Genomic DNA, 13565 nt, shown 5'->3' on the forward strand with positions numbered 1-13565 from the left:
CCAGCACTGTACTCGGTCTCAAATCTGCCACAGATTGCCACCTATCCTCCTCTAGAAAGTGGGCAAGCCTCAGATCTGTATGTTCTATGATAAGGTATGGATGTTCAACTTCTTGTTGCCTGCTTAAGGTTTCAGCATTCTTCAAGTACTTTCCACAGATGCTCATGATAGTAGCACGTGAACAGCCAACCAGCTTCACCAATTTTGAGATGCTCGCTCCCAGGCACTGGACCACAACAATCTGGCTTTTGTCAGAATCACTTAAGTTGGGGGATTTCTGCATCTGCACCACTTATCGTCACTAGAATGATTCACCATTCATTTCTGCGCCATTCATACACTTGTCTTACCACCTCATGTGCCCTCAGTGTCAACAGGCAGGATACAGCCTTATGGTGGGCAGTGGTAATAATGTTTTGGCTCATCAGTGTATGTACAGCAGTAGAACAGTTCATAATGGAAGGGATCCTCCATGGTATACAATCACTGTAAAGAAAGTTCTAAAGTAACAGAGACTATGGCATAATAGGAGTAAAACAAAGCACAGGGCTGTAGATAGAGACTGTTCTGAATAAAATGCATTATCAAGAGAGCAATGCGTGAAGCCCTCAATGAGTACCAAAGTGGAATGTTGTCAAATGATCTTTCACAAAAGCCAAAGGAATTCTGGTCATATGCAAAGGCTGTCAGTTGCACCAAAGTTAGTGTCCAGTCACTTGTGAATGAGACAGGAGCTGAAATTAAGGGTAGCAAAGCAAAAGCTGAAATGGTTAACTCCATTTTCAAATGTTCCTGTACATAGGAAAACCCAGGAGATTGGCCCAATTTAATCCTCATACCACTGAAAAGATGTGTAAAATAAATGTTAGTGTTAGTGGTGTTGAGAAACAGCTGAAATAGTTAAAATTGAGCAAAGCTCCAGGGCCCGATGGAGTCACTGTCAGATTTTATACTGAATCTGTAGCCGAGTTATCCCCTCTTCTAACTATTATCCATTGTAGATTCCTCAGACAAAAAACTGTGCCCAATAGTTGGAAGAAAGCACAGGTTACACCTGTTTACAAGAATGGTAGTAGAAGTGATCCACAAAACCACTGTCCACTATCTTTGAGCTGGCCACTGTGGCCGAGCGGTTCTAGGCGCTTCAGTCTGGAACCGTGCGACCACTACAGTCGCAGGTTCGAATCCTGCCTCGGGCATGGATGTGTGTGATGTCCTTAGGTTAGTTAGGTTTAAGTAGTTCTAAGTTCTAGGGGACTGATGACCTCAGATGTTAAGTCCCATAGTGCTCAGAGCCATTTGAGCCACTATCTTTGACATCAATTTGTTGTGGAATCTTAGAACATATTCTGAGATCAAACATAATGTGGTATTTTGAACACAATGACCTCCTACATGCCAATCAGCAAGGATTCCAAAAACAATGATTTTGTGAAACCCAACCTGCACTTTTCTCGTGTAACATACTGAAATCTTCGGATCAAGGCAGGCAGGTAGCTGCAGTATTTCTTGATTTCCAAAAAAGCATTTGACTCAGTACCATATTTACACTTATTGTCAGAAGTATTATCATATGGGGTACAGGGTGAAATTTGTGACTGGATTGAGGATTTTTTGATAGAGAGGCGGAAGATGTTATCTTGGCTGAAAAGTCATCACTAGATGTAGAAGTAATCTCGGGTGTGCAGCAGGGAAGCATGTTGGGAGACTTGCTGTTCATGCCATATATTAATAATCTTCTGGACAATATTAACAGTGACCTCAGACTTTCTGTAGATGACAGTTATCTATAGTGAATTACTGTCTGAAAGAAGCTGCATAAATATTCAATCAGATCTTCATAAGATTTCAAAGTGGTGCAAAGATTGGCAATTTGTTTTAAAATGTTTGGAAGTGTGACATTGTGCACTTCACTAAAAGAAGAAACATAGTGTCTATGACTACAATGTCAATGAGTCACAGTTGGACTCTGCCAATTCTTACAAATACCAGGGTGTAACATTTTGTAGGGATATGAAATGGAATGATCACACAGATTTCAGTTTATTGGTAGAATACTAGGAAGATACAATCACTCTACACAAGAGATTGCTTACAAATCACTCATGCGACCCACTCTGGAGAGTTGTTCAAGTGTGTGAGACCCGACCCAATTAGGACTAACAGGGGATATTGAATGTACACAGAAGAGGGCAGCATGAATTGTCACACATGTATCTGTTTATTTATTTATTCACTTTTGTTTCGTTGATCCAGTAGACAAAGGAATTGTATGAATATGAAACAAGTCAATTTTAACAAAGTAAAAACAAACATGAAAATTAAAAACTGAGATATTGTAACCATAAATGTGAACAGAAAACTAAATATGAGATAATTACAAACTGTAATACTGTGAAATTGGGAACAAAATAATTTAATTATTACAAACACAAGCTTAATCTACAGCAAAACTTAAGTATAAGACATTAAAATTATACACTCCTGGAAATTGAAATAAGAACACCGTGAATTCATTGTCCCAGGAAGGGGAAACTTTATTGACACATTCCTGGGGTCAGATACATCACATGATCACACTGACAGAACCACAGGCACATAGACACAGGCAACAGAGCATGCACAATGTCGGCACTAGTATAGTGTATATCCACCTTTCGCAGCAATGCAGGCTGCTATTCTCCCATGGAGACTATCGTAGAGATGCTTGATGTAGTCCTGTGGAACGGCTTGCCATGCCATTTCCACCTGGCGTCTCAGTTGGACCAGCGTTCGTGCTGGACGTGCAGACCGCGTGAGACGACGCTTCATTCAGTCCCAAACATGCTCAATGGGGGACAGATCCGGAGATCTTGCTGGCCAGGGTAGTTGACTTACACCTTCTAGAGCACGTTGGGTGGCACGGGATACATGCGGACGTGCATTGTCCTGTTGGAACAGCAAGTTCCCTTGCCGGTCTAGGAATGGTAGAACGATGGGTTCGATGACGGTTTGGATGTACCGTGCACTATTCAGTGTCCCCTCGACGATCACCAGTGGTGTACGGCCAGTGTAGGAGATCGCTCCCCACACCATGATGCCGGGTGTTGGCCCTGTGTGGCTCGGTCGTATGCAGTCCTGATTGTGGCGCTCACCTGCACGGCGCCAAACACGCATACGACCATCACTGGCACCAAGGCAGAAGCGACTCATCGCTGAAGACGACACGTCTCCATTCGTCCCTCCATTCACGCCTGTCGCGACACCACTGGAGGCGGGCTGCACGATGTTGGGGCGTGAGCGGAAGACGGCCTAACGGTGTGCGGGACCGTAGCCCAGCTTCATGGAGACGGTTGCGAATGGTCCTCGCCGATACCCCAGGAGCAACAGTGTCCCTAATTTGCTGGGAAGTGGCGGTGCGGTCCCCTACAGCACTGCGTAGGATCCTACGGTCTTGGCGTGCATCCGTGCGTCGCTGCGGTCCGGTCCCAGGTCGACGGGCACGTGCACCTTCCGCCGACCACTGGCGACAACATCGATGTACTGTGGAGACCTCACGCCCCACGTGTTGAGCAATTCGGCGATACGTCCACCCGGCCTCCCGCATGCCCACTATACGCCCTCACTCAAAGTCCGTCAACTGCACATACGGTTCACGTCCACGCTGTCGCGGCATGCTACCAGTGTTAAAGACTGCGATGGAGTTCCGTATGCCACGGCAAACTGGCTGACACTGACGGCGGCAGTGCACAAATGCTGCGCAGCTAGCGCCATTCGACGGCCAACACCGCGGTTCCTGGTGTGTCCGCTGTGCCGTGCGTGTGATCATTGCTTGTACAGCCCTCTCGCAGTGTCCGGAGCAAGTATGGTGGGTCTGACACACCGGTGTCAATGTGCTCTTTTTTCCATTTCCAAGAGTGTATATCATAGTCCATATATATTCCAAGTTGTAAAATGCTAAAATTATACTGCATCATTAAACATTTTCATCTAATCTATAATGAAGAGATATTTACATTATAAATTTCATCAAGAGAGTAAAAAGAGTTTTTTAATACATATTTCTTCAGTTTACTCTTAAATAACAGCATTGCACTGGTAAGAGGTTTTATGTTTCATGAGAGTGCATCGAACACCCTTGTGCTGGAGTAATGTACTCCCTTTTTGTATAAGACTCAAGTTTTTGCTATAAACTATCCCATGAAAGCCTACAAAGTTTCAAGAAGCAGCTTTAAATGATGATTCTAGGAATATATGACCATCTCCTATTTTCACTCACATAGGGATCATGAGGACAAGTTGCAACGCATGCAGAGGCATTTAAACAATCATTCTTTCCACTTTCAACAGGTGAATGGAATGGGAAGAAACCCTAATAAGAGGTACAATGGGACATATTCTCTGCCATGCACTTCACAGTGGTTTGCAGAGTACAGTTGTAGATGTAGATCTGTTTTCACAATATTTTCATCCTAAAGCTGTGATGGAAAACACTGAACTTCTACTTGCAAAATGCAGGTTACAACACAACACTCAGATCACTTATGCATGGCTACAAATAATGCTACTTAGCACATAAAATTAACTCTTGTCTTGGTGGTTGATGGGATAGCTGTGTTGACTGAAATCAACTTGCCTCCGTTTGCAGCAATGGCTTTGTTGGCACGGTCAACCTTGACTGGTAGACGACACTGTGTTCAGCATGTATGTGAATTATAAACATAACTCTATTAAAGTTACACATACTGGGACACGGATATCCTCTGCATATGATCATAATCATAAGATGAAATTAAAACTGAAACAATGTGCCTAAAATATTGTTAGCAAACAACAATTTTATAACACACAGTACTGGAAGCTCAGGTTGGTAGTAAGAAATGTTCATCCAAAGTAACACCTTCTTCTGACTTCTATGAAAACAGTTACGTCCTTCAGCTACCAAGTCGAGTAGAGGTTGGCAGCTGCAGGAGACAAACCAGTAGTGCCACAAATTGTTTTGACTTTTACCATTCCAGATCTACTTAGAAGAGCACTCAGGGCTCAATAAAATTAAGTGTTTAACATCTGTAAACACTACTTGAAGGCTAATTCAAAGACAGAGTCGTTTTATGCTAGCCACATCAGTTTTTCTCCACAAACTTTGTTTCATCCAGTGTAAATTGTGGGACAATTATAAATATGCTGACTCAAAAACAAGTGCAAATTAACTTTAAGAATGTAGGAACTTTGAAGGAGACAATAAAAATTGTTGTAAATGGTGGGGAAAACATTGATTCCAGGAATGTAAATGTGGGGTTTTACTGTAGTTACTTATCAGGGAAGAGACAAAATGATACTGTGAGTGAGTTATGTGGAATGTATCTTGGATCCTAACAAATAACTGGCAGAACTGTTAACAAATAACTGGCAGAACGTTCACTACTAATGAAAAGTAGACTGTGCTTTTAAGAGCTAGTAATCATACTCAAAGAGAATACTTGATAATAAATTCAAAGGTGTCATGCAACTTGACTAGAACCGTTATTGTGCTATAGTTTCCTTGTCATTAATGGTATTAGATGCGATGAAAAATTAACGGGAACTTTTGCTTTTCTTGATGTATCTTTATTTATTCACTGATATCATCTTTGTCCCCTTCAGCATGATCCCCCTCAGATATAACACACTTGTGCCAGTGCTTTTTCCAATCTTGGAAGCACTTCTGGAACTCAGTTTTTGTTATTGTGTTCTGCTCCTTCAGCAATTCTGTTTTTATCTCATCAAACGACATTCTTTCATGAGTCTCTTCAGCATCAGGATTAGTGAAGTTGGAGGGGGGCCATGTCTGGCAAATACAGTGGCTGAGGTACTGTAATAGTTTTGTTTTTGGCCAAAAAATCATGAAGAAGTACTGAGCTGTGAGTTGGAGCATTATCATGACGCAATTTCCACAATTCGTTTTACCGCAATTCTGGTTATTTTCTTCAGATTTCTTCATACAACCAGCTCATAACTTCCAAGTAGTACTCCTTATTGACTGTACAACCGTAAGGCAGGAAGTCATGATGGACTATCGAAGAAGGTTGACTGATTTGAGGTGGGGGACCTAACAGCAAGGTCATTGGACCCATCGCATTAGGGAAGGAAGGGGAAGGAAGTTGGCCATGCCCTTTCAAAGGAACCATCCCAGCAGTAATTTGAGAAAACAGTAAGAAGAACCTTCACGTGTGACTCAACTTGTCAAATTTTTTTCTGTCTTGACTCTTCAGGCAGTTTCCGTTGGGACAACTGGCTTCCGGTTTCAACATCATATCCGTATACCAATGTTTTGTCACCTCTTATAACCCTCCTTAGAAGCTCTGGATTGTTGTCAACTTCATTCAGCAATTGCTGAGCAATATCCATGAGAAGCTCTTGGTCAACATTCAACAATTCTAGAACAGACTTTGCTGCTATACATCTCATGCCCAAAATAAATCCAAAAATTGGTTGGCATGAACCAAAGGATATGCTGACACCATCAGCAGCCCCTCTGATGGCAATTTGGTGATGTTCCAGAACCAATTTTTTTTTAGTTCTTCCACTTTGTCATCAGTAATTGATTTGTTAAGGCATCCAGGGCAGTCGTCGTCTTCAATGTCTTCTCGACCTTCTTTTAAACGTTTATACCACTCGTTAACTTTTCTTACTCACAGCAGATTTGTCAAAAGCCACAGTCAACACTTCGAATGTGGTGTGGCACTACTCCATTTTTAAAGCAAAATTTAATGGAAATTCTTTGATCCATTTTTTTCATAAGTAAAAATTTGCCAAGCACTCAAAAAAATGTATAACCTTTTTGAATGTCAACAATACGCTGAACATTCAAAACAATTGAAAATGCAAATATACATCATGAACATGTGTACCAACAAGTTGATAAAAATGATTTGAAAATCGGACGTATATATAGCCTGTGAAATTAAAAAATTCCCGTTACTTTTTTATCACACTTCTAACAGGTTTGTAGTAATGATTTTAACTGTGGTTGTACTCATTAGGGCATCTGGTCACTATTAAAGCCAAATACTACCCACAGATGTGAACTTTATTCCTAATTAAGTAGTGTGACTTGAAAATTAATTAAACTGTGATAACAGTTTACAAGTAGGGAGCTTACAAAGGCTATCAGATGGCATGCAGTCTCGCATTGGACTGTGGTCATAATGTTTTGTTTCATTAGAGTATGATCCACAGAACATACAAATACCTAAATTATTATGCAAAATAGTGGACTCACTTTCTAGCAGCAGGTAATTCCCATTTTCAAGAATGGTCATCACAGACACACCTAACTACTGATGTCAATCTGTGTTGAAATTGAGGAACAAATTTTATGTATGGGTATTATGATCGTTTTGGAGAATGAAAAATTAATTAGTAGGAATCACCATGTATTCCAAAAACAGCCATCTTGAAAAGCTCCATTAAGTCAGTCTGTACACTACATCCAGGAGGTACTACACTGTTGCATCCACATTCATAGCACCAACAGAACTCAATGTGTCGTTAGTAATAGGGAGAAGTTGTCAGACTTTAAAGTAGGTTCAGGCATACCAAAAGGGATATTTCAAGATCATTCATGTTGATGGCTTGTTGGGTAACACCTGAAGCTCACGAGACCATTTGCAGGTGATGCTGTTGCATACAGGGAAGTGATAACAGAAGAAAATCCTTGATAAATACAAGAAGGTGCACTGTTGATTCATCATAAATAAATTTAGTGCACTGTGCCCAAGGAGGTGGAAGTACCCATTACTGTTACATTATGTGGTTGGTGACTGGTAACTGAAAACAGTCACAACCATTAAATGTGTATGGGTACACATTCACAATGATTAAATGGAGCAACCAAATAAAACTAGTTGTAGGAATACGCTAGAATGAAAAGCATAGAAAGGATTTTTAGGTAATGTGATTCACCTATGAAGGATGAATCTCAAATAATCATTGCTCAACAATTCTTGAGCATCACTCATCGTATTGGGACACATACCATGTAGTATTGAAAGAGGAGATTGTGATGATCATAAGAAGAGCAGCACATTTTGTCACAGTTTGGTTTGATAAGCAAGAGAATGTCATGGAGATGGTCATTCAAATCCAATGGCAGACTCCACAAGAGTAGTGCTGTGCAATATAGACAGGTTTACTGCCAAAATTAAGAGATGATGTCAAACAGCATATTACTATCTACATCACATGTCCCAGAAGATCAAACTCACATGGATTGTTTCTGATGGTCATTATTCCCACACACTATTTACAAGTGGGCCAGGAAAAAGAGGGGGATGGGGATTATAGAGGTAAATGAAGCACTCCTGCCACGCACTAAGGTGAGATAGATGTAGATTATATATGGGGAATGCTTGAGGGTTAATATTCATGACTACTATAAAGTCAAAGCCATCATGATGATCATTTTTTAAGTAAATGAATAATTTGTTAATATAATAGAGAGAAACATTCCACATGGGAAAAATATATCTAAAAACAAAGATGATGCGACTTACCACACGAAACTGCTGGCATGTTGATAGACACACAAACAAACACAAATATACACACAAAATTCAAGCTTTCGCAACCAACGGTTGCTTCATCAGGAAAGAGGGAAGGAGAGGGAAAGATGAAAGGATGTGGGTTTTAAGGGAGAGGGTAAGGAGTCATTCCAATCCCGGGAGCGGAAAGACTTACCTTGTTGTTGTTGGTGTGGTCTTCAGTCCTGAGACTGGTTTGATGCAGCTCTCCATGCTACTCTATCCTGTGCAAGCTTCTTCATCTCCCAGTACTCACCGCAACTTACATCCTTCTGAATCTGGTTAGTGTATTCATCTCTTGGTCTCCCTCTACGATTTTTACCCTCCACGCTGCCCTCCAATGCTAAATTTGTGATCCCTTGATGCCTCAAAACATGTCCTACCAACCGGTTCCTTCTTTTTGTCAAGTTGTGCCACAAACTCCTCTTCTCCCCAATTCTAAACAATACCTCCTCATTAGTTATGTGATCTACCCATCTAATCTTCAGCATTCTTCTGTAGCACCACATTTCGAAAGCTTCTATTCTCCTCTTGTCCAAACTATTTATCGTCCATGTTTCACTTCCATACATGGCTACACTCCATACAAATACTTTCAGAAACGACTTCCTGACACTTAAATCTATACTCGATGTTAACAAATTTCTCTTCTACAGAAACGCTTTCCTTGCTATTGCCAGTCCACATTTTATATCCTCTCTACTTCGACCATCATCAGTTATTTTACTCCCAAAATAGCAAAACTCCTTTACTACTTTAAGTGTCTCATTTCCTAATCTAATTCCCTCAGCATCACCTGATTTAATTTGACTACAGTCCATTATCCTCGTTTTGCTTTTGTTGTTCTTCATCTTATATCCTCCTTTCAAGACACTGTCCATTCCGTTCAACTGCTCTTCCAAGTCCTTTGCTGTCTCTGACAGAATTACAATGTCATCGGCGAACCTCAAAGTTTTTATTTCTTCTCCATGAATTTTAATACCTACTCCAAATTTTCCTTTTGTTTCCTTTGCTGCTTGCTCAATATACAGATTGAATAACATCGGGGAGAGGCTACACCCCTGTCTCACTCCCTTCCCAACCACTGCTTCCCTTTCATGCCCCTCGACTCTTATAACTGCCATCTGGTTTCTGTACAAATTGTAAATAGCCTTTCGCTCCCTGTATTTTACCCCTGCCACCTTCAGAATTTGAAAGAGAGTATTCCAGTTAACATTGTCAAAAGCTTTCTCTAAGTCTACAAATGCTAGAAACGTAGGTTTGCCTTTTCTTAATCTTTCTTCTAAGATAAGTCGCAAGGTTAGTATTGCCTCACGTGTTCCAACATTTCTACGGAATCCAAACTGATCTTCCCCGAGGTCCGCTTCTACCAGTTTTTCCATTCATCTGTAAAGAATTCGCGTTAGTATTTTGCATCCGTGGCTTATTAAACTGATAGTTCGGTAATTTTCACATCTCTCAACACCTGCTTTCTTTGGGATTGGAATTATTATATTCTTCTTGAAGTCTGAGGGTATTTTGCCTGTCTCATACATCTTGCTCACCAGATGGTAGAGTTTTGTCATGACTGGCTCTCCCAAGGCCGTCAGTACTTCTACGGAATGTTGTCTACTCCAGGGGCCTTGTTTTGACTCATGTCTTTCAGTGCTCTGTCAAACTCTTCACGCAGTATCTTATCTCCCATTTCGTCTTCATCTACATTCACTTCCATTTCCATAATATTGTCCTCAAGAACATTGCCACTGTATAGACCCTCTATATACTCCTTCCATCTTTCTGCTTTCCCTTCTTTACTTAGAACTGGGTTTCCATCTGAGCTCTTGATATTCATGCAAGTGGTTCTCTTTTCTCCAAAGGTCTCTTTAATTTTCCTGTAGGCAGTATCTATCTTACCCCTAGTGAGATAAGCCTCTACATCGTTACATTTGTCCTCTCGCCATCCCTGCTTAGCCATTTTGCACTTCCTGCCGATCTCATTTTTGAGATGTTTGTATTCCTTTTTGCCTGCTTCATTTACTGCATTTTTATATTTTCTCCTTTCATCAATTAAATTCAATATTTCTTCTGTTACGCAAGGATTTCTATTAGCCCTTGTCTTTTTACCTACTTGATCGTCTGCTGCCTTCACTACTTCATCCCTCAGAACTACCCATTCTTCTTCTACTGTATTTCTTTCCCCCATTCCTGTCAATTGTTCCCTTATGCTCTCCCTGAAACTCTCTACAACCTCTGGTTTAGTCAGTTTATCCAGGTCCCATCTCCTTAAATTAGCACCTTTTTGTAGTTTCTTCAGTTTTAATCTACAGCTCATAACCAATAGATTGTGGTCAGAGTCCACATCTGCCCCTGGAAATGTCTTACAATTTAAAACCTGGTTCCTAAATCTCTGACTTACCATTATATAATCTATCTGATACCTTTTAGTATCTCCAGGATTCTTGCATGTATACAACCTTCTTTTATGATTCTTAAACCAAGTGTTAGCTATGATTAAGTTATGCTCTGTGCAGAATTCTACTAGACGGCTTCCACTTTCATTTCTTCCCCCCAATCCATATTCACCTACTATGTTTCCTTCTCTCCCTTTTCCTACTCTCGAATTCCAGTCACCCATGACTATTAAATTTTCGTCTTCCTGCACTACCTGAATAATTTCTTTTATTTCATCATACATTTCATCAATTTCTTCATCATCTGCAGAGCTAGTTGGCATATAAACTTGTACTACTGTAGTAGGGATGGGCTTTGTGTCTATCTTGGCCACAATAATGCGTTCACTATGCTGTTTGTAGTAGCTTACCCGCACTCCTATTTTTTTTTATTCATTATTAAACCTACTCCTGCATTACCCCTATTTGACCAAAAGTCTTGTTCCTCCTGCCACCGAACTTCACTAATTCCCACTATATCTAACTTTAACCTATCCATTTCCCTTTTTGAATTTTCTAACCTACCTGCCCAATTAAGGGATCTGACATTCCACGCTCCGATCCGTAGAACGCCAGTTTTCTTTTTCCTGATAACGACGTCCTCTTGAGTAGTCCCCACCCGGAGATCTGAATGGGGGACTATTTTACCTCCGGAATATTTTACCCAAGAGGACGCCATCATCATTTAATCATACAGTAAAGCTGCATGCCCTCGAGAAAAATTACGGCTGTAGTTTCCCCTTGCTTTCAGCCGTTCGCAGTACCAGCACAGAAAGGCCGTTTTGGTTAATGTTACAAGGCCAGATCAGTCAATCATCCAGACTGTTGCCCCTGCAACTACTGAAAAGGCTGCTGCCCCTCTTCAGGAACCACACGTTTGACTGGCCTCTCAACAGATACCCCTCCGTTGTGGTTACACCTACGGTACGGCCATCTGTATCGCTGAGGCACGCAAGCCTCCCCACCAACAGCAAGGTCCATGGTTCATGGGGAAAGACTTACCTTAGGGGGAAAAAAGGACAGGTATACACTCGCGCACACATACACATATCCATCCGCACATACACAGACACGTATGTGCAGATGGATATGTGTGTGTGTGTGTGTGTGTGTGTGTGTGTGTGTGTGTGTGTGCGCGCACGAGTGTATACCTGTCCTTTTTCCCCCTAAGGTAAGTCTTTCCGCTCCCGGGATTGGAATGACTCCTTACCCTCTCCCTTAAAACCCACATCCTTATCATCTTTCCCTCTCCTTCCCTCTCTCCTGATGAAGCAACCATTGGTTGCGAAAGCTTGAATTTTGTGTGTATGTGTTTGTGTGTCTATCAACATGCCAGCATTTTTGTGTGGTAAGTCACATCATCTTTGTTTTTTGAATAATTTGTTACATAGATATTAATAACAAACATAATTGGAATATGTTGTTTCCATATTTAAATGTTTCTAGAGAATGAATGTACAATGCTAACCTTGCAAGATTCTGGAATTTCTTCAACTGATCGATGAATCAGAGTACCATTCACGTACAGAACATTTGCTGCTATATCTTCAGGTACTGTCAGCGTCTGGTAGCTGAAAGTTGCTTCTCGTTCAATACGCTGTCAATTAAAACATATTTTGCCATAAAAATGATATCATCTTTATATTTTATTACACAATGTACTAATACATGTGATTGGTAAAGAGTTATATGACTGTAAAATGAAGAGATTACTGTCAAAATGCAGAGTATTCATAACCCATGACTGGAATTCGTGTTAATGTTCCTGCACTCAGATTAAGCTGTATAAACCCACCTCCATGGATGGAACATGTGGCTTTATAGCAACACTAACTTTGGCAAGTTCAAATACTAGCATTAAAACATTTCTTATTAAAATTCATGAACAGAACAGTTTTTGGCAGTTTAAATTTCCTCGCTGTCTGCTTTATGAAGTAAGCATAAGGTAGGTTATGGCTAGTGCGAGAAAGCAAATCATCACACAACTGTTGCAGTAATTGTCTCATTACATGACTGTTTACTACTGTTTCACCCTTCACAATAAAAATTAACTGCGCCTCAGGAAGGAACAGGAAGAATTTGAAGGCAAGTCTCAGTGCAACCTCATGTTGCATAAGTTCTTGAATTTGATTCCTGCTTCTGAATTATCTCCACGAGTTTAAGGAAAGGTTTATGCTCAGTTAGAAGTATCATACCAGCAGCTTACAGTGTTTGAGTACTAGTGGAGTTACAGAAAGGGGGGGGGGGGGGGAGAGAGAGAGAAATAAACATAAAGAGAGGTAGAGAAGAGAGACAGAGAGAGGAGGGAGAGGCAGGGAGTGAGTGAGTGAACTTGGAATAACTGTCTAAAGACTGCCATTTTTTTTTCACTATAAAGAAACTTTCATAATCTATAGGAAATGTTGTTTCAGTTTCAATAGGTAAATTTATCGGTACCATTTAGTTTAATGATTGTACATGTACGTACCTTTAGAACTTCCTGAGCAGCTTTTCCAGCTCCAACACACATGACATCAGGTCCTGCCATGGATACCAGAGCCTTCAGGTGCCGTGATTCTGCTACCTGCAGAGTAAACAGAATTGCATCAAACATAGC

At 40.8% G+C, this 13565-nt stretch overlaps 1 protein-coding gene across 2 annotated transcripts in view; it reads right to left on the bottom strand.

Moving 5' to 3' along the window:
* Positions 1 to 13565, bottom strand: part of LOC124712925 (N(G),N(G)-dimethylarginine dimethylaminohydrolase 1) — a 68899-nt gene that overhangs the window by 12810 nt on the left and 42524 nt on the right. For both annotated transcript variants that reach the window (XM_047242910.1, XM_047242909.1), the window contains exons 4-5: positions 13437 to 13532; positions 12438 to 12566 (exon numbers count right to left, since the gene is read on the bottom strand). In XM_047242910.1, coding sequence (XP_047098866.1) covers positions 12438 to 12566; positions 13437 to 13532 — 225 coding nt within the window. The remainder of the gene's footprint in view (positions 1 to 12437; positions 12567 to 13436; positions 13533 to 13565) is intronic.

Source organism: Schistocerca piceifrons, chromosome 1, assembly GCF_021461385.2.
Source record: "Schistocerca piceifrons isolate TAMUIC-IGC-003096 chromosome 1, iqSchPice1.1, whole genome shotgun sequence".
Lineage (NCBI taxonomy): Eukaryota > Metazoa > Arthropoda > Insecta > Orthoptera > Acrididae > Schistocerca > Schistocerca piceifrons.